Source organism: Myotis yumanensis, unplaced genomic scaffold (assembly GCF_028538775.1).
Source record: "Myotis yumanensis isolate MYYU_CA2020_CCGP unplaced genomic scaffold, mMyoYum1.0.hap1 SCAF_12, whole genome shotgun sequence".
Classification (NCBI taxonomy): domain Eukaryota; kingdom Metazoa; phylum Chordata; class Mammalia; order Chiroptera; family Vespertilionidae; genus Myotis; species Myotis yumanensis.
The window spans coordinates 37,817,151-37,838,643 of record NW_027223763.1 but is presented as its reverse complement, the minus strand read 5'-3'; the positions used below and the strand labels follow the sequence as shown (position 1 = coordinate 37,838,643).

General features: G+C 40.4%; 1 protein-coding gene and 1 pseudogene across 3 annotated transcripts in view; one reads left to right on the top strand and one right to left on the bottom strand.

Moving 5' to 3' along the window:
- Window positions 1–575: 575 nt before the first annotated feature.
- Window positions 576–21,493, top strand: part of VPS13A (vacuolar protein sorting 13 homolog A) — a 187,140-nt gene continuing 166,222 nt past the window's right edge. For all 3 annotated transcript variants that reach the window (XM_070431462.1, XM_070431464.1, XM_070431465.1), the window contains exon 1: window positions 576–792. In XM_070431462.1, coding sequence (XP_070287563.1) covers window positions 693–792 — 100 coding nt within the window. In that variant the 5' untranslated portion in view covers window positions 576–692. The remainder of the gene's footprint in view (window positions 793–21,493) is intronic.
- On the bottom strand, window positions 7,189–7,724 carry LOC139020910 (ferritin heavy chain pseudogene; annotated as a pseudogene).

Below are 21,493 nucleotides of genomic sequence, written 5' to 3'. Positions count from 1 at the left end.
CAGCCGGGTAAGTTAAGTGAGCTGCGGTACGTCCTCGCCTTGCGCTCGGAGACAGGAGGGAGGCAGTTACAGGCATGCAGACATTCAGGCTGGTGGGACGCAGGAAGCCAGCAAACCCAGGAGCCCCTGCCTTCGATCCCGTAACAATGGCAGGGGTGCTCCCCACAACAACCATCAGGATACCTAAGAGCGAAAGGGCTGGGATCCATCCCGCCTTACTTTTTAAGTGCAGGACCTCCAGGCCCAAGTGCTTGCGGGGAAGAGGTTCAGCCGCCCAGATAGAGGTGGGCCTTTCCCTGCAGGGTGAACCGCCCCGCCCACCGAGACGGCCCTAGACGCCAGTCTCCAGGTGGGGGCGGGGGCGGGAACACTCCGCCCCGTTGCCAGGCGACGGGGGAGGAGCCGGAAGGGGAGCTCGTCGGAGAGGCAGCGGCGCAGCCGCGCTGGCTCCCCCTCCCGCCCGCGCCTCGCTCCGCCCCCGCCCTCCCGCCGAGCTGCGCACGCGTCGCCGAGCGGCCGCCTCCGCCCCTGCCCGCCTGGAGGCGGGGCTGCGCGTCCCGCACGGGCTACTCTCCGGTCGGAGCTGCCCCGGAGCTGGTGAACCGAGCGGCCTCGGGGAAGGGGTGCGGCAGGACCCTCGCCAGAAGCAGGCGCGCTAGGGACGGCCTCCGTGCCCACTGCGGCGGAGGAAGATGGTGTTCGAGTCGGTGGTCGTGGATGTGTTGAACCGGTTCTTGGGGGACTATGTGGTGAACCTGGACACGTCCCAGCTCACTCTGGGCATCTGGGGAGGTAACGAGACGGTCGCCGGCCCTCAGTCCTGCCTCCCTCCCGGCCACCCATTGCGCGAGCGGGGCCCTACCCTCTTGGTTCCTCGGGCCCCCGGCTGGCCCGGCGTCGCCACCTGCCACCGCCCTCCGGGGTCAAATTACGTAAAGCCGGGCGACAGTTCCAGGCCTTCGCCCGCGAGGTGTTTATTCTTGGCAGGAGGGGCAGGGGGCGTGGGTGCTGGGGGGAAAGGCCCTCTTTTTTCGAGCCGTGTGGCCGGGGGTCCCGTAGTTGGACTCTCTGGGTCAGGAGTTCAGATTCCTCCCCTCGTGGCCCGGCGGCAGCGGTGCCTGGCGCGGGGCGGCAGCCAGGCGCACCGGTGCTCGGTCCATCGCTGTCATTCCCCCCGTGGGCTGTGACGGAGGGCCCGCGAGTGTCGCACGCCGCCCCGCACGTGAAGGTAACACGCCGTGTGGCCAAGACGCCCTGCCCTCTTCCTTCCTGCCCCGGTCTCTGCGTGCTGCCGGGCCGGGGTGTGTGCTCGGGCCATGCCACCCGGGCTGCTCGTCTGGATTCCGCTGATAAGAAAAAGCGAAACTCCTGTGCGTAATAACCCAAAGGGGCGGTTGTGTGTTTTCAATTCACAATCTGACCCAGGAAGGTCTTAACTAGTAGGTTTGTGAGGCTTCGGGGTGGTGGGTTGGAGAGAATTACGGACTTTTTAAAGAAACGAGGTGCAGCTGTGCAACCTCCCAGATCTGCAAAAGACAGGGCTGAAACCTGCGCTTCACGCTGCTGCCTAGACAGGGAAGGACGCAGCTTTACTTCGTATCTGTGTACTCCAGTGCTTCACCTTATTTAAAGCCTCATTTTTAGTGCTTTCATGTTTGTAATATGCCCTTAGAAGTCAGATTCCTTTTCTTTATGAAATGAATCTCCCAGACCAAGGTTAGGGTTATTTTTTTATTTTTATTTTTTTGGTGTGTGTGAATAGTGTGTGTGTGTGTATTTAATAAATTAACTACTCTTGAATATGGGCACACTTTCACACTTCTTCTAAAATACTTTTTAATCTTGATTTTTTTTTCCCTCCTCTATGACATAGTGTAATCGTAAAGAAGACCTCTTGTTACTTACTAATCTTGGTACCTCGTTCCATAATAGACTACAAGAACTAGGGACATAAGTGCTAGGTCAACATCTCTGATTAGTAACAGAAAGTTGCATATTGTTTCATCTGTGCTGCTTCTCATTTGCAAAGTTAAAATAATAAAACGTGTCTCCACCTACCTCAGAAGGAAGCCATAAGAACATTTCGTGGTGTACTTTGGTTTATAGTGGAAGTTTGATTCTACATACAAGGTGTCCCGGTCTGGCAACACACAGAGGCTGGGATTTATCCTGGGATTTGATTATTTAAAATTTACATAAATTACAATTCACCCTTGTGATGTACAGTACTATCTGTCTTGACAAATGCAAAGATGTCTATACACCAGCTGTCATGATAGGGAAGAGTTCCAATAAGACTCCCAAATTCCCTCTGCTGCCCTTTTGCAATCCATCGCACCCAAGCCCCCACCCCTCCTCTGGGAACCACTGTTCTGCCTCCATCCCTACAGTTTTATTTTTTCTAGAGTGCTATGTAAATGGAATTATATGATGTGGCTTTTGAGGTCTGGCTTTTAGTTTCACTCCTTTCATGTAACTTCTTATGTAAAATGAATTTGAGAATTACCCATGTGTTGCATACATCAGCATTTCATTCTTATACTATTTAGTAGTACTTTCATTGTATGATTGTACTATAAATGTTTATCTCTTCATGGGTTGAAGGACATTTCAGTTTTGGGTAATTATGAAGAGCTGCCATAAACATTCATGTACTGGTTTTTGTGTGATCATAAATTTTTATTTCATTAGATAAATACTTAAAAGTGGGATTTCAAGGTCATATGGTAAGTGTATATTTAATTTGTGTGAAGCAATGAAACTGTTTTTCAGTGTAGCTTTACATTTTGAAGTCTCCCCAGCATTGTATGAGTGCTTAAATGCTCTGTACCCTTTCTAGCATTTAGTAGTGTTATTTAAAAAAATATATATATATTTTTTTGCCATTCTAGTAGGTACATAGTGATAAAGTGTTATGGTTTTATTTCCTTAGTAATTGAAGTTCTTGAACTTCTTGTTCTTTGCTGTTTGTATATTCCGTTGAAGTGTCTTCGTCTTTTGCTTATTTAATTTTTTTTCTTTTTCTATTGATATTAATTCACATTTTAAATTCACCCTTTTAACATGCAAAGTGTTTTTTAGTATAGTCAAAACATTGTGCAACTATCAACAATGTCTAATTCTAGAATATTAAAAAAAAAATTTATTATTGAAAGTATTACACATGTCTCCTTTTCCCCCCATTGATATCTCCCTACTCACTCCCCCCCAGCACATGTTCCTGCCGCCTTACTGTCTGTGTCCTTTGGTTATGCTTATATGTATGCGAGTCTTGGTTGATCTCTCTCTCTCTTTTTTTTTTTTTAATCCTCACCCGAGGATACCTTTCCATTGACCTTTAGAGAGTGGAAGAGAGAGGGTAAGCCAGAGAGAAACATCGATGTGAGAGAGACATATTGATTGGTTGCCTCCCACATGAGCCCTGACCAGGGCAAAGGCCAGGGAGGAGCCTGCAACCAAGATACTCGCCCCTGACCAGAATTGAATCAGGGATGCTCCATCCACTGAGCCAAAGCTGGTTGATCTCTTAACCCCTGCCTTCCCTCTGAGGCTCGATGTGAGGTTCCATGCTTCTATGTCTCTGGATCTATTTTAGTTAATCAGTTTATGTTGCTTATTATATTCTACAAATGAGTGAGATCATGTGATATTTATCTTTCTCCGACCGGCTCATTTCTCTAGCATAATGCTCTCCAGGTCCATCCATGCTGTTGCACGTGGTAAGAGTTCCTTCTTTTTTTTTTTTTTACAGCAGTGTAGTATTTCATTGTGTAGATGTACCACAGTTTTTTAATCCACTCATCTGCTGATGGGCACTTAGGTTGTTTCTAAATCTTAGTTATTGTAAATTGTGCTGCTATGAATCTAGGGGTGCATATATCCTTTCTGATTGGTGTTTCTGATTTCTTGGGATATAGTCCTAGAAGTGAGATCACTGGGTCAAATGGGAGTTCCATTTTTAATTTTTAAAAAAATATATATTTTATTGATTTTTTACAGAGAGAAAGGGAGAGGGATAAAGATAGAAACGTTGATGAGAGAGAAACATCCATCAGCTGCCTCCTGCACATCTCCTGCTGGGGATGTGCCTGCAACCAAGGTACATGCCCTTGACCGGAATCAAACCTGGGACTCTTCAGTCCGAAGGCTGATGCTCTATCCACTGAGCCAATCTGGTTAGGGCCCATTTTTAATTTTTTGAGGAAACTCCATACTGTTTTCCTCAGTGGCTGCATCAGTCTGCATTCCCACCAGCAGTGCAGGAGCGTTCCTTTTTCTCCACATCCTCACCAGCACTTATCGTTTGTTGATTTGTTGATGATAGCCATTCTGACAGGTGTGAGATGGTACCTCATTGTTGTTTTGATTTGCATCTCTTGGATGATTATTGACTTTGCACATGTTTTCATATGTCTCTTGGCCTTCTGAATGTCCACTTTTGAAAAGTGTCTATTAAAGTCCTTTGCCCATTTTTTGATTGGATTGTTTATCTTCCTTTTGTTAAGTTGTATGAGTTCCCTGCAAATTTTGGAGATTAGGCCCTTATCAGATATAACATTGGCAAATATGTTCTCCCATGCATGAGCTTTCTTGTTGTTTTGTTGATGGTTTCTTTTGCTGTGCAGAAGCTTTTTATTTTTATCTAGTCCCATTTGTGTATTTCTCCTTAGTTTCCATTGTCCTAGGGGCTGCTGTATGGGTAAAGATATTGCAACGACATATGTCTGATATTTTGCTGCCTATGGATTCTTCTAAGATTTTTATGGTTTCTCATCTTATGTTTAAGTCCTTTGTCCATTTTGAGTTTATTTTTGTGTATGGTGTAAGTTGGTGGTTTAGTTTCATTAGAAAGATCATACACCATGACCAAGTGGGATTTATTCCAGGGATGCAAGGCTGGTACAATATTCACAAATCAATAAACGTGACACATCACATAAACAAATTGAGAGACAGAAATCACAATCATATCAATTGATGCAGAAAAGGCATTTGACAAAATCCAACACCCATTCCTGATAAAAACTTTCAGCAAAGTGGGAATATAGAGATCAGACCTCAACATAATAAAAACCTTACATGACAAACCTACAGCCAACATCATACTCAATGGGCAAAAACTAAAATCATTTCCCTTAATAATGGGAACAAGACAGGGATGCCCACTTTCACCACTCTTGTTTGACATAGTACTGGAAGTGCTAGCTGTAGTGACCAGACAAGAAGAAAAATAAAAGGCATCTTCAAATTGGAAAAGAAGAATAAAACTGTCATTTGCAGATGATGATATTGTACATAGAAAACCCTAAAGACTCCACATCAAAAAACTACTATACTTAATAAATGAATTCAGCAATGTAGCAGGATACAAAATTAACACCCAGAAATCTATGGCTTTTTTATACACCAATAATGAACGCACAGAAAGATAAACTAAAAACAATTATATTTACCATTGCAACAAATAAATTAAGATACCTACGAATAAACTTAACTAAGGAGGTAAAAGACCTGTACTTGGAAAATTACAGGGCATTGAAAAAAGAGATAGAGGAAGACATAAACAAATGGAAGAATATATTGTGTTCATGGATTGGTAGAATCAACATCATTAAAATGTCCATACTACCCAAAATGATCTATAGATTCAATGCAATCCACATTAAAATACCAATGACATATTTCACAGACCTAGAGCAAACACTCCAAAAATTCATATGGAATAAAAAAAGACTCCAAATAGCCGCAGCAATCCTGAGAAAGAAGAACAACGTTGGAGGGATCACAATACCAGATATCAAGCTATATTACAAAGCCATTGTTCTCAAAACTGCCTGGTACTGGCACAAGAATAGGCATATAGATCAATGGGACAGAGAACCCAGAAATCGACCCAAGCCATTATGCTCAATTAATACTTGACAGAGGAAGCAAGAGCATACAATGGAGTCAAGACAGTCTCTTCAATAAATGGTGTTGGGAAAATCAGACAGATACATAAAAAAAAAAAATTCTAGAACATTTTCAACACTTACAAGATAAACCTCATACCCATTAATAGTCACTATAAATTCTTAATCTTGCTCCACTTCACCTCTGGCAACCACTAATCTACTTCGTTTCGATGGATTTGCCAGTTCTGGACATTTCATTTAAATGGAATCATACAATATACATGGCCTTTTTTTTACTGATCATATTTTTGAGGTTCATCCATGTAGCATGTATCAGTATTCATTACTTTTTAAGACTTAAGAATATCCCATTTTATGAATACATCACATTTGTTTATCCTTTATTCAGTTGATGGACATTTAAGTTATTCCTACTTTTTGGCTTTTATGGGTAATGCTGCTATGAGCATCTTCTATAATAATAAAAGGGTAATATGCTAATTAGATTGGACAGATGAAAGACCTTCTGGACTTCATTCTGGATGTCCTTCTGGACGAAGCTAGCTGCAGCGTCGGGGGCCGAGGCAGAGGTGGCTAGTGGAGATCAGGCAGGCAGGCAGGCAGGCAGGCAAGCAGTTAGGAGTGATCAGACAGGCCCGCAGAGTGGTTAGGGGTGATCAAGCAGGCAGGCGAGCAGTTAGGGGTGATCAGGCAGGCAAAGGCGGTTAGGGGCAATGAGGCAGGCAGGCAGTGGTTAGGGGTGATGAGGCAGGCAGGAAGTGGTTAGGGGTGATGAGGCAGGCAAGCGAGCAGTTAGGAGCCAGAGGTACCGGATTGCGAGAGGGATGTCCTACTGCCAGTTTAGTCCTGATCCCACAGGGGCAGTCGGATATCCCCCAAGGGGTCCAAGATTTCAAGAGGGTGCAGGCTGGGCTGAGGGACCTCCCCTCCACCCCCCATATACAAATTTCATACACCGGGCCTCTAGTTCATATATAAGTATTTTGTGGGCATATGTTTTAAATTCTCTTGGGTATATACCTAGAAGTGGAATTGCAGTCATATTACTTTTTAAGGAACTGCCAAACTCTTTTCCAAAGTGTTGGTTTTCTTTTTTTGGGGAATGGTACCAAATTACTTTATGTGAAGGAATGGTACAAATGAAAGACATGAGTGGATGGTATGATACCAGTTATAGAAAAAGTAATGGCAACTCCAGCATGCACATATTGCTTTGATGACCAGGCAAGTCACCTCCTTGCCTATGGGAAGTCAGCTTAAGGCTTAGCTCTCATCAGTTTCCCAAGGAGTGCTTGTCAAAGAGATATTCTGCCATGTCAGTTTTAGAGGCCTCCCTCTGCAAGTTGGTTACGTGGTCACCCAATTCTTTGATGGATTTCACCTGCTCATTCTGGTAGTGAATCTCAAAGAAGTCACACAAGTGAGGGTCATTTTTGTCAGTGGCCAGTTTGTGCAAAGTACAGTAGTGACTGATTCACTTTCTTTTCCAAGTGTAATGCACACTCCATTGCAATTCAGCCCATTCTCCCAGGCATCACGGTCTGGTTTCTTGATATCCTGAAGGAAGATTCAGCCACCTTGTTGATTCTGCAGCTTCATCACTTTCTCAGCATGTTCCCTCTCATGAGATTGGTGAAGACAATATTTGGCAAAATTCTTCAAAGCCACATCATCCTGGTCAAAGTAGCTAGACATGGACAGGTAGACATAGGAAGCGTAGAGCTCCAGGTTGATCCGGCGGTTGATGGCGGCCTCTGAGTCCTGGTGGTAGTTCTGGCCCACCTGGGAGGTGGACTTGGTCGTTGTCATGGTGGGCAGCTAAGGAGAGGGGGCTGTGCAGCACTGGAGCGGTGGTGGGGGCCTTGGGATGTCCAAGGGCACTGAGAGGAGGTGGCAGAAGGCTGGATCTGGGCAGCGGGCTGCGTTGGTCGAACTCCCCATTCTGTCCAAGCACTGTTGAAGCAGGAAACCCATGGCCACTCTGCAAAGACTGTCCAAAGTGTTTGTTTTCTTATTGTCTGGTGTTGAGAGTTCTTTAGATATTATGAATACAAGCTCTTTTCCAGATATGTAACTTGAAAATATGTTCTCTCACTCTTTTTCCAGGCTTGTCTTTGCAAAGCAAAAGTGTTAAATTTTGATCAAGTCCAGTTCATTAAAAATTTTTGAGTTATTCTTTTGATTGTGTATCTATGAAATCTTTGCCTAACCTGAAGTCATAAAGATTTTCTCCTACATTTTCTTTTATAAGTTTATAATTTTACTAGTAGCCCTGTGCACAAATTCGTGTGCCTGTAGCTAGCTGCCGCCCTCCTGTAGCTCCCTCCGCCCCCCCCCCCCCCCCCCCATAGCTTGCTGCCCTGCCCCCTCCTGCTGATCCGTGATCCGGTCATTACTAGGTCGGTCGTTATGAAATGACCATTTGCATATTACATCTTTATTATATAGGATATTTCACATTTAAATTTCTGATCTATTTTTGTATAAGGTATGGTATAGATTGAAGGTTGAGATTCATTTGTTTGCATGTGGATGCAAATACCCAATTGTTCTAGCATCATTTACTGAAAAGAATATCCTTTGTCTGTTCAACATCTTTGTACTTTTGTGAATATCAGTAGACTTTATATTGTGTGGGTTTAGTTTTGGATTGTAATTGTTTCAGTGATTGGTGTGTCTGTCTTTTTACCAATACCACATTTGTCTTGATAACTAGCTTAGTAGTAGTCTTGAAATCAGGTAGTGTGATTCCTCTAACTTGGGTATTAGATTTTAAAATAACATGTCAGTGTTTTCTGTATAGAAGCTTTAAATAAAAGCTGGAAATTAAAAATAAATTGAAAATTTAAAAAGTAATATTTTATAAATTAGAGGATTTTAAAGAACATTCTTTGAAAATTTTAATAATAGAAACTAGATGCTGCATAGGAAAAATGTTAAGGTTATGGACTTAATATTTTAGGGTCTAATGTCAGAGAGACCTATTGTAAATGTATGCTTTGGTAGAATTCTATGTAGTAATCGAGCTAATTTCACTGTTAGCATAATAATAGTATAAATTGGTACTTAGGAGTTATATGGGTGATTCCAAACTTAATAATGGGTAGATAGTACTTTGAAAATTTGTTTCTGAGATTTTTCTTTGGAAATTAGAATCCATTTTTTTCCTTAGAAATATTGTTTTATATGAGTGAAGAGTTTCCAAAAACCTATTTAATTATAATGTAGCTGAACAGTGCTACTTTACTGGATCCTATAGAGTAAGTATATTAAATGCTGGAGTCATCTAAGTATTTTTTGGGAAGGGAAAGAGAAATTGAGCTCTATCTCAACTCCTGGCAATTTTGATGTTGATAAGGTATACTCTTTCTATACTACTATTTACAAATCTCCACTCTTCTTATATCAACTTTTTAAGGAGGTGGCAGTGCTTCATAAACTCATCTGAGATTCATCGTCCAACTTTCCAAAAACAATTTTAGCATTTCACATTTCTTTCAAGAGCTAGGCTGCAACAGAATCAGTCGTAGGTGCTTGTTATAAATACAGATTTTTGAATACTTTTCAGAGATTATATATAACTCACTTCTGTGGAGTAGGGCAGCAAAATATTTTCTTCCTTTCGTTTGTTTAACAAATAACACAGGCACTACTAGGTGCCTTTTAAAAGTACTTTAGGGAAAAGTATTAGAAATTCAGAGGCAGAAGCAGTAGTAAGGGTGGCTTGTGTGATAGAATTATCATTTGTAACATGGAGTACCTATGTACCTATACTTTACAGCCTCCTCTTATTACAGTAGTTTCCCTGTGTCCACAAGGTATATGTTCCAAGACCCCTAGTGGGTGCCAGAAACTGCAGATTGTACCGATCTTATATATACTCTGTTTTTTTTTTTTTTCCTGTACATACATACCTTTTCACTTAAAGGAAGATCTTTACTGCTTTTTGGCAAAGCCTAACTGCCAGTATCACTACTCTTGCACTTTGGGGCTGTTATTAAGTAAAATATTGCAATCCTGACAGTCAATTTGATAACCTAGCTGGCTACCAAGAGACAATAATGAGCTAGGAGAATACACAGTGTGGATACACTGAGCAAAGGGATGATACCTAGAGAGCTGGAGCAAGACAGTGTGAGATTTCATGATGCTACTCAGGACAGTGCACAATTTATAACTTATGAATTGCTTATTTCTGTAATTTTCCACTGATTATTTTCAGATCTTGGTTGAACACTGGTAACTGGGACCCTAGTTAAATGAAATTCGGGAAAGCGAAACCTAGGATAAAGGGGAATTCCTTCTCCCTCTTTCTCGTTTCCTCTAAAATTAAAATACGTGGACAAATTGGTAATTTTTTGTTGTTATGCCTGTCATTTATGTAACATTAGAAGCTCAGATTTGTTTTTAACTAATTTGCATAGTCTGTTTTTGAAATGTTAATCTTTCATTATTTTTATAATAGTCTTTTCCTCCCCAATTGATATTTTTTACCTCAATTTAAAGACACACAAAAAAGGAGGCTCAGAAACATTAAGCAACCAAATTACAGAGATAGTAAGTAGCAAAGCTGGGATTTGAGCACAGATTCATCTGACTTCAATGCCCAAGATTTTTTTTTAAAATTTATCTTTATTGTTGAAAGTATTACAGATGCCCCCCTTTTTTTCCTCATTGGCCCCTCTCCTCTCTACTTGTGTCCCCTTTCCAGGCCTTCACCCCACTATTGTCTGTGTCCATGGGTTATGCGTATATGCATATAAATTCTTTGGTAGATCTCTTCCTCCCCCACTCCCCTCAGGAACCTCAGTCTGTTACATGCTTCTATGTCTCTGGATCTATTTTGTTTGTCAATTTATTTTGTTCGTGTTTTCACATATAAGTGAGATCATGTGATACTTGTCTTTCTCTGACTGACTTGTTTCATTAGCATGATATTCTCCAGGCCCCTTTATGCTGTCTCAAAGGGTAAGAGATACTTCTTTTTTTCTTTTTTACAGCTGCATAATATTCCATTTTATAAATGTACCACAGTTTGTTTGTTTTTGTTTTTTTCATTCATCTACTGATGGGCACTTGGGCTGTTTCCAAATCTTAGCTATTGTAAATAACATTGCTTTGAACATACATGTACATATATTCTTTCTGATTGGTGTTTTGGGTTTCTTAGGATATATTCTTAAAAGTGGGGTCACTAGGTCAAATAGCAGTTCCATTTTTAATTTTTGAGGAAACTCCACAGTGGCTGTACCGGTCAGTCTACATTCCCACCTGCAGTGTACTAGGGTTCCTTTTTCTCCACATCCTTGCCAGTACTTGTTGCTTGTTGATTTATTGATGATAGCCATTCTGGTGGGTGTGAGATGGTGGTACCTCTGTCATTTTAGTTTGCATCTCTCTGATGATTAGTGATTTTGAACATTTTTTCATATGTCTCTTGGCCATTTGTATGTCCTTTTTGGAGAAGTGTCTATTTAGGTCCTCTGTCCATTTTTTTTTATTGGATTGTCTCCCTTTTATTGAGTTGTATGAGTACTTTATATATTTTGGAAATTAACCCCTTATCAGAGGTATCATTGACAAATATTTTTTCCTATACAATGGATTCCCTTTTCATTTTGATGCTGGTTTCTTTTGCTGTGCATAAGCTTTTTATTTTGATACAGACCTATTTATTTTTTGTTTCTCTTGCCCTAGGTGTTGTATCAGTGAAAATTTTGCTATGTGAGATGTCTGATATTTTGCTATGTTTTCTTCAAGGATTTTTTTTTTTTTTAAATATATTTTTATTGATTTTTTACAGAGAGGAAGGGAGAGAGATAGACAGTTAGAAACATCGATGGGAGAGAAACATCGACCAGCTGCCTCCTGCACATCTCCCACGGGGGATGTGCCCGCAACCCAGGCACATGCCCTTGACCGGAATCGAACCCAGGACCCTTCAGTCCGCAGGCCGACGCTCCATCCACTGAGCCAAACCGGTTTTGGCTTCTTCAAGGATTTTTATGCTTTCATGATTTACAGTTGTGTCTTTTATCTATTTTGAGTTTGTTCTTGTGTATTGTGTAAGTTGGTGGTCTAATTTCATTTTTTTGCAGGTACCTGTCCAATTTTATCAATACCGTTAATTGAAGAGACTATCTTGACCCCATTGTATGCGTTTGCCTCCTTTATCAAGTATTAATTGAGCATAATGGTTTGGGTCAATTTCTGGGTTCTCTGTTCCATTGGCCTATATGCCTGTTCTTGTGCCAGTACCAGGCTGTTTTGAGTACAGTAGCTTTGTAGTATAACTTGATATCTGGTATTGTGATTCCTCCAACTTAGTTCTTCTTTCTCAAGATTGCTGTAGCTATTCGGGGTCTTTTTTAGTTCCATATAATTTTTGGAGTATTTGTTTTAGATCTGTAAAATATGCCATTGGTATTTTAATAGAGAGTTCATTGAATCTATAGATTGCTTTGGGTAGTATGGACATTTAAGTGATGTTAATTCTACCAATCCATGAAGATGATATATTCTTCCTCTTGTTTATATCTTCCTCTGTCTCTTTTTTCAGTGTCCTGTAGTTTTCTGAGTACAGGTCTTTTACCTCCTTGGTTAGATTTATTCCTAAGTATTTTAATTTTTTTATTGCAGTGGTAAATGTGATTTTAAATATCTTTTTAGTTTCTCTTTCTGTGCGTTCATTATTGGTGTATAAAAAAGCCATAGATTTCTGGGTGTTAATTTTGTATCCTGCTACATTGCCAAATTCATTTATTAAATCTAGTAGTTTGGTGGAGTCTTTAGGGTGTTTTTTGTTTTAAATGTGCAATATCATGTCATCAGCGAATAATGACAGTTTTACTGCCTCCTTTCCAATTTGGATGCCTTATTTAGGTTTTCATCTTGTCTGATAGCTGTGGCTAAGATTTCCAGTATTATGTTGAATAAGTTGTGAAAGTGGACATCCCTATCTTGTTCCTGTTCTTAGGGGGAATGCTTTTCGTTTTTGCCCATTGAGAATGATGCTGGCTGTAGGTTTGTCATATATGGCCTTTATTATGTTGAGGCATGATCCCTCTATTCCCACTTTCCTGAGAGTTTTTATCAAAAATAGGTGTTGGATTTTATCGAATGCTTTTTCTGTGTCTATTTATATGATGATATGGTTTTTGTCTTTCTGTTTATTTATGTGATATATCACATTTATTTATTTACAAATATTGTACCAGTCTTTTTTGAGATGTCTTCTTTGATCTATGTGTTACTTAAAACTAATGTTTATTTAATAATAATCATATATTTTATGATTTTTCATCTTTTTTTCTGTTACCAATTTCTAATTCAATTCTATTGTGGTCTGAAAGCAAACTTTGTATGACTTCTATTCATTTAAATTTGTTAAGGTATGTTTTATGGCCCAGAGTGTGGTCTATCTTGGTGAATACACCATGTGAGCTTGAGAAAATATGTATTCTGCTGCTGTTGGATGAAATGCTCTGTAAGTTTCAATTAGATCCCTTTATTTTTAATTGAGTGTTTATATTTAGAGTGGTTTCTTATAGATACCTTATAGTTGGTGTTTAAAATCTTTTTAAAATTTTATTTATTGATTTTAGAGAGAGAGGAAGGAAGAGAGAAATATTGACTTACTGATTCACCTATTTATGAATTCATTGGTTAATTCTTGTATGTACCTTGACCAGGGATTGAACCCACAATCTTAGCTAATGGGAATACGCTCTAACCAACAGAGCTACCTGGCCAGGGCTATAGTTGAATTATGTTTTCTTACCCACTTTGTCAAGTCTCTGTTTCTTAATTATTATGTTAAGATCATTATTTTCTCTCCCCCCGAGAATTGTCAGTCCACTCCCTTTCTATGCCCCTGATTCTATTATATTCACCAGTTTATTCTATTCATCAGATTTTTTATTCACTTGATTTTTAGATTCACTTGTTGATAGATATGTATTTGTTGTCACTTTATTGTTCATAATTTTTATCTTTACCTTTTTCTTCTCCCTCTTCTTAAAGAATATCCTTCAGCATTTCATATAATACTGATTTGGTGGTGATGAACTCCTTTAGCTTTTTCTTGTCTGTGAAGCTCTTTATCTGACCTTCAATGCTAAATGATAGCTTTGCTGGGTAGAGTAATCTTGGTTGTAGGTTCTTGCTATTCATCACTTTGAATATTTCTTGCCACTCCCTTCTGGACTGCATAGTTTCTGTTGAGAAATCAGTTGACAGTCATATGGGTACTCCTTTGTAGGTAACTAACTGTTTTTCTGTTGCTGCTTTTAAGATTCTCTCTTTGTCTTTTGCCCTTGGCATTTTAACTATGATGTGTCTTGGTGTGGTCCTCTTTGGATTCCTTTTGTTTTGGGTTCTCTGCGCTTCTTGGACTTGTAAGTCTTTTTCTCTCACTAGATAGGGGAAGTTTTCTGTCATTATTTCTTCAAATAGGTTTTCAATATCTTGCTCTCTTTTTCTGGCACCCTTATAATTTGGATGTTGGTACGCTTGAAGTTGTCTCACAGGCTCCTTACACTATCTTCATATTTTTGGATTCTTTTTTCTTTTTGTTTTTCCGGTTGGGTGTTTTTTGCTTTCTCATATTTTAAATCTTTGCCTTGATTCTTGGGGTCCTCTATTCTGCTGTTGGATCTCTGTATATTATTCTTTATTTCAGTCAGTGCATGCTTAATTTCTAATTGGTCCTTTTTCATATCCTTGAGAGTCTCACTAAATTTCTTGGAGGTTTCTGGAAGATTCTTGAGTAACCTTATAACAGTGGTTTTGAACTCTATATCCAGTAGTTTGCTTTCATCCATTTCTTTCATTTGTGACTTGTTTCTTTGTCTCCGCATTTTGGCTGCTTCCCTGTGTTGATGGAGTGGCCTTGTGTGGTAGGTGTCCTATAGGGCCAGTGGCTCAGCTTCCACAATCACCTGAGGTGGGCACTCTTGGTGCACCCCTTTGTGGGCTGGGTGCACAATCCTGTTATAGTTAAGCCTTGATTGCTGTTGGTATCACTGGGAGGAATTGACCTCCAGGCCAATTGGCTGTGAGGACCAGCTGTGTCTACAATGGAAGAACTGCTGAGCTGGAGACACCCTTCTGGGGCAGGACTTGCTTCAGTGGGGCTTTGGTGCTCACTGAGTCTGCCCCTTGAGTGTGTCCCTTATGGATCTGAGGAGTTGTAATCTGGATGGTCTCACACTGACCACTGGGTACACTGGCTCTTGGATCTCCAAGGAGGTGCTAAGTCAGCCACTGCCTGAGACCACCCAGCAGGAACTACAGATAGATCTGCAGATTCCTCCTCTTTGTTTGGGCTTTGGAAGTGCCCAGATGAGGCCCAGCTGTGAAGCAAGGCCAGTTGCTGCTGCTGAGCCTTGTGCCTTCTTTTGGAAGCTTTGGAGCTTTCTGACCCAGCTGCACTTTGTTAGGTTTTATGCTGCGAAAGGATGGGCAATTCATATGCAAAAGTCTCTCCTCACAGCTTGGGTGGGGTTATAAATTGGGTGGGGCGAGATCTCTGGAAATCACCAGGGCGGAGCAAACAGCAATGGCTGCCAGTCAGCCCTGCATTGGAGAGGTCCCCGCATCTCCGCGATCTGTGCCCCCGCACAAGGAACAATGATCACTGTGGGCACCTCTGAGAGAAAGCTGCCCACGTGTTCCAGCCTGTTGCCAGACAGTCCAGCCTCTTTCCGTATGACTCTGGGTCCCCAGAGTCTTGCCTGGAACTGGAGTTCAGAGCAATCAGGAGATTGTATCTCCCTTCTGATTGAAAAAAACAACCACATTGCACCCAGTTGCCAGCCCGTTTCTCGAGTGCCTCTGCACTTCCATACCTCCGCACCTCCTATCAGTCTCAGTGCGCTTTTTTTGTTCCTTTTAGTTGTGAAACTTCCACTCAGCCAGCTTTCCCGTGGTTTTGGATGACAAATGATTTGTCTTTTTGTTGTAGTTTTGATGTGGTTGTGAGAGGCAGCAAGTACATGTTTTTACCTATGCTGCCATCTTGGTTCCTCCTAATTCCACTTTTAATAACACTATACTGCCTCACCAATAGTGGAGTTACCTTATGATAGAGTAACCCAATCTATTCCTTCTGTCCATTATAATGTTGCTGTCATTTATTACACTTATTCATAAGCTGTACTCAGTGCGCTGATGCTATTACTGTTTTAAACAATTTTCATTAGATTATTCAGAATAAGGAAAACAAAAGGCTTAATTTATTTCTTTTCTCATGTTCTTATTGGATCAGAGTTTCTGACCTATGTCATTTTTGTTTAACCTGAAAACTTCTAACACTTCTTGTAAGGGAGGTCTACTTGCAAAAATTCCATTAGTTTTTGTGCCTGAGAAAGTATTTCTTTTTACCCTCTCCCCCTTTCAAAAAATGTGCTAAGATAAAACATAGACTGTCATCTTAATTCACGATTTTTAAGTCTACTAGTATAGTGCACTGGCATTGAGTATATTCACATTATTATATAACCATCACCACCATCTATCTTTAGAACTCTTTATTTCACAAAACTGAAATATTATGCCCATTCTATATAATAAAAGCCTAATATGCAAATCGACCAAATGGTGGAACGACTGGTCACTATGACGTGCACTGACTGCCAGGGGGGCAGACGCTCAATGCCCCAAGCCCACGGGCCCCAGGCTAGCCAAGGCGGGTGCCAGTGGGGGCCCCCCAATCGCTCCCCAGTCACCCCGCAGAGGGAGGCGACTGGCAGCAGCGGCAGGAGGCGGGGCTGGTGGCGGGGCCAGCGAGTGGGAGGGGCCAGGCTGGCCAAGGCGGTTGCCAGCGGGTACTTCCCCCTCTCCCCCCCAATCACCCCACGGGTTGCCCCACAGATCGTCCCTGATCGCCGGTCAGGCCTAGGGACCCTACTCATGAATGAATTTCGTGCATCGGGCCTCTAGTTAAGCAATAACTACGTATTTCCCTTCACCCCTAGTAACTACCATGGTATTTTTTGTCTCTCTGTATTTGACTGGGATAGGTACCTCATATAAGTGTTACCATATAATATTTGTCCTTTTGTGTCTGGCTTATTTCACTTAGCTTATTTCACTTAACATCTTCAAGGTTCATTTATGTTGTTGCCTAAGTCAGAGTTTCAGTTATTTTTAAGGCTGACTAATATTCCATTGTATGTCTATACCACATTTTGTTTCTCAATCCATCTGTCAGTGGATACATGGGTTGCTTCCATCTTTTGGCTATTGTGAATGATGCTGCTATAGACTTAAGTATACAAATATCTCTTTAAGTCCCTGTTTTCAAATATTTTGGGTATATACCTACCAGTGGAATTGCTGGTTCATATGGTAATTTTTATTTTTATTTTTGAGAAACTGCATACTACTTTCCATAGAGGCTACACCATTTTACTATATTCCTACCAACAGTGCACAAGGTTCTAATTTCTTCACATGTTCAGAAATGTTTATTTCCTGTTTTGTTGATAGAAGCCATCGTAATGAGTGTGAGGTGATATCTCATTGTCATTTTGATTCAAATTTCCCTCATGATTAGTGATGTTGAACATCTTTTCCTGTGTTTATTGGCCATTTGTATCTCTTCGTTGGACAAATGTCTATTCAAGACCTTTGGCCATTCTTTAATTGCTTTTTGTTGTTGAGTTGTAGGAGTTCTTTATATATTCTGTATATATGATTTATAAATATTTCTCCCATTCCATATGTTATCTTTGTGCTGTTGATAGTTTCCTATGATGCACAAAAGTTGAAATCCAAATCATCTCTTTTTTGGTATTTATTGTGCTTTTGGTGTCATATCCAAGAAATCATTGCCAAATCCAGTGTCATGGAACTTTTTACCTATGCTTTCTTCTAAGTTTTATAATTTTAAGGCCTGACATTTAAATCTTTGACCGTTTTGAGTTAATTTTTGGAAATGTTACATGGCTTTGGTATTAAATTAATGCTGCCCTCATAGATTGAGTTGGGAAGCATTTCTCTCATTTCAGTTTTTTTTGGAAGAGTTTGCGGAAGATTGGTGTTTTCTTTTATTTTTTTTTAATTTTTTAAAATTTTTTTTAAAATATATATTTTATTGATTTTTTACAGAGAGGAAGGGAGAGGGATAGAGAGTTAGAAACATCGATGAGACAGAAACATCGACCAGCCGCCTCCTGCACACCTCCTACTGGGGATGTGCCCACAACCAAGGTACATGCCCCCGACCGGAATCGAACCCGGGACCCTTCAGTCCGCAGGCTGACTGACGCTCTATCCACTGAGCCAAACCGGTTTGGCATGGTGTTTTCTTTTAAATGTTTGGTAGAATTCATAGTGAATCCATCTGTTCTTGTTTTTTGTTGTTGTTGTTGTAAGGTTCTTGATTACTGGTAAAAATCTCCTTACTAATTACAGCTCTGTTCAGATTATCGGTATTTTTTTAAAATATATTTTTATTGATTTCAGAGAGGAAGGATGAGGGAGAGAGAGATAGAAACATCAATGATGAAAGTGCCAGATTATCGGTATTTTTAAGATTTATTAGTATTAGAGTTGTGTTTCCAGGGTTATATCCATTTCATCTAGGTTATCCAATTTATTGACATACAGTACTTAATAGTGCTCTCTTATAATCTTTTTTATATCTGTAAAATTGGTAGTATTGTCCCATTTTTTAATCTTAGTTATTTGACTCTTCTTTCTTTTCTTCTTAGCTTAACTAAAGATTTGTTAATTTTGTTGATTTATTTGAAGACCCAACTTTTGATTTCATTGATTTTTCTATTGGTTTTCTCATCGCTGTTTTGCTTATCTCTATTACATTCTTTATTATTTTGATCTCCAGTAGCTTTGGGTTTAATACTTTTCTATTTCATTAAGATGCAGATTTAGGTTGTTGATTTGGGTTATGCATTCTTTTTTAACAAACATAGCTATACATTTCTTTCCCAGGGCAACTTTTGCTATATCCTACAAATTTTGGTATGTTGTGTTTTCATTTTAATTTTTCTTGCTTTTACATTTTCTTGTGATTTCTTCTTTGACTCATTGCTTGCTTAAAAGTGTGTTGCTTGGCCTTAGCTGATTTGGCTCAGTGGATAGAGCATCGGCCTGTGGACCTAAAGATCCAGTCAAGGGCATGTACCTCGGTTGGAGGTTCCTCCCTGGCCTGGGTCCTGATCGAGGCTCATGCAGAAGGCAACCAATTGATGTGTTTCTCTCACATCGGTTTCTCTCTGTCTTTCCCTTTCTCTTCCATTCTCTCTAAAAATCAATGGAAAAATATCCTCAGATGAGGATTAACAACAACAACAAAAGTGTGTTCCCCAGTTGGCATGGTTTAGTAGTTGGGCATCAACCTATGAACCATGAGGTCACATTTCGATTCCTGGTCAAGGCACATGCCCTGGTTGCAGGCTTGATCCCCAGTGTGGGGCGTGCAGAAGGCAGCCAATCAATGATTCTCTCTCATAATTGATGTTTCTATCTCTTTCTCCCTCTCTCTTTCTGAAATTATTAAAGACATATTTTTTAAAAAGTGTTAATTTTTTGGAATTTTTAGTTTTCCTTCTATTGATTTCTAGATTCATTCCATTGTTATCAGAAAAGATACCTTATATGATTTTAATCTTTTAATACTTATTCAGATTTGTTGTCTAATATGTGACCTATCCTATAGAAAGTTCCATGTGACTTGAGAAAATTGTGTATTCTGCTGTTGTTGAGTAGAATGTTTTATATATATTAAGATCAATTCGTCTATTTCCTTGTTAATATTGTTTTTTTCTATCCATTATTAAAGTTGTACCAGTATATTGAAGTCTTGTTGTATAATTGTAGAGCTATCTATTTCTCTTTTCATTTCTGTCAATGTTTGCATCATATGTTTTTGAGCTCTGTTTACAATTATATCTTTTTAGTGAATTGACCTTTTTGTCATCATAGAATATCCTTCTTTGTCATAGTGGCTTTGACTTGCAGCCCATTTTGTTTAATCTTATCTAATAAAGAGGGAATATGCAAATTGACTGTCACATCAGTCAAGATGGCTGCACCCACAGTGGAGGCAGGGATTCCATAACACAAGATGGCTGTGTCCACAGCGAAGGCCGAGTTCCCGTAACGAGCCTTAACGAGCAATCAGCAGGGACCTGAGGCTGCACCCCCCTGTCTGGTGAGGCTTAACAGGGAACCTCAGGCCACGCCCCCCATCCCGGCACCAGGCTGGGGGACCTCTGACCACATCCCCTGCCCAGCAGGGCTTGATGGGGGTGGGGCTGGCCGGGTCTGGATCTAGCCCAATGGGGATGGGGCTGGCTGGGTCTGGGTCTCGCACGATTTTGAGGCACTGCCAGTGGGTGGGGATTTGACTCTGGGTCCCGCGGTGTGCCCCAGACTCTGACAGGAGGAAGATTTTCATATACATTTTACTAATTTTCTTTCATCTGACACTTCTATTATAGAGAAAGGGCAAATAGCAATATTAAGATATTTCCTCTAATTAATCCACTTTTAATGTGCACGAAATTTGTGCACCAGGCTATTAGTATTAGTATAGCTATCTCTGCTACCCACAGGAGCACCTACATTTTTTGTATGTCTGTCTGGTGATTACAACACCATGGATTCAAACACATGTGGTTTGGATTCCTACCCTGCACAGCATAAGACAATGGTAAACCACTGCTGCATTTTCTTTTCTTTTTATTTTTTACATTTTATTTTACTTTGAAAACCCTATGATGAGACAGTCCAAAATGAAATATGAGATAGTGCTGAAAGGTGAGAGTTCCAGCTCAGAGAGTACTCAAATGGTTACTTGGGAAGAGCAGAGGACAAATATGAATAGCATTGTTGCTAATAACATAGACCAAAGCCAGAAGGATGTCTAGCGGCTGATGAGCACAAAGGCAAAAGTAAAGTACAGTGCTGTACAACACATTCAATTAGAACATGGAATGTAACAATTATGAATCAAGGTAAACTGAAAATTATAAAGGAAGAAATGGAACAACTAAACATTGCCATGCTTGGTGTTAGTGAGCTAAAATGGACTGGAATGCAACATTTCCAGTCAGATAACTACAAATTGTTCTACTCTGGACATGAAAAACTCAGAAGAAATGGAGTGGCTTCACTACTGAGGTGAGATAGAGGACAGGCATTTAGGGGCTACACTGTAAAGGCTGACCAAGTAATATTGATGAGACTTATAGGGAAACCTGTTAACATAACCCTCCCTCAAGTCTGTGCTCCTAATTATATGCTGGAGATGAAATCAGAAGCTCATGCCAATATCCAAGGAGAATTTGATCACACTTCAAAACAAAGCATGCTGATAATTATAGGTGATTGGAATGCAAAAGTAGGAAATGAGGGGTCAGAAATGAAGCAGGAAATTGGCTTGTGGATTTCTGTGAATCCAGCAACTTGTCCATTGCAAACACATGGTTCAAACAGCTGAACAGAAGACTATATATGGACATCACCAGATGGTAAATACAGAAATAAAAAAGACTATGTAATTGGAAGCAGGAGATGGAGAAGCTGTATTCTCTCCACTAAAACAAGAACAG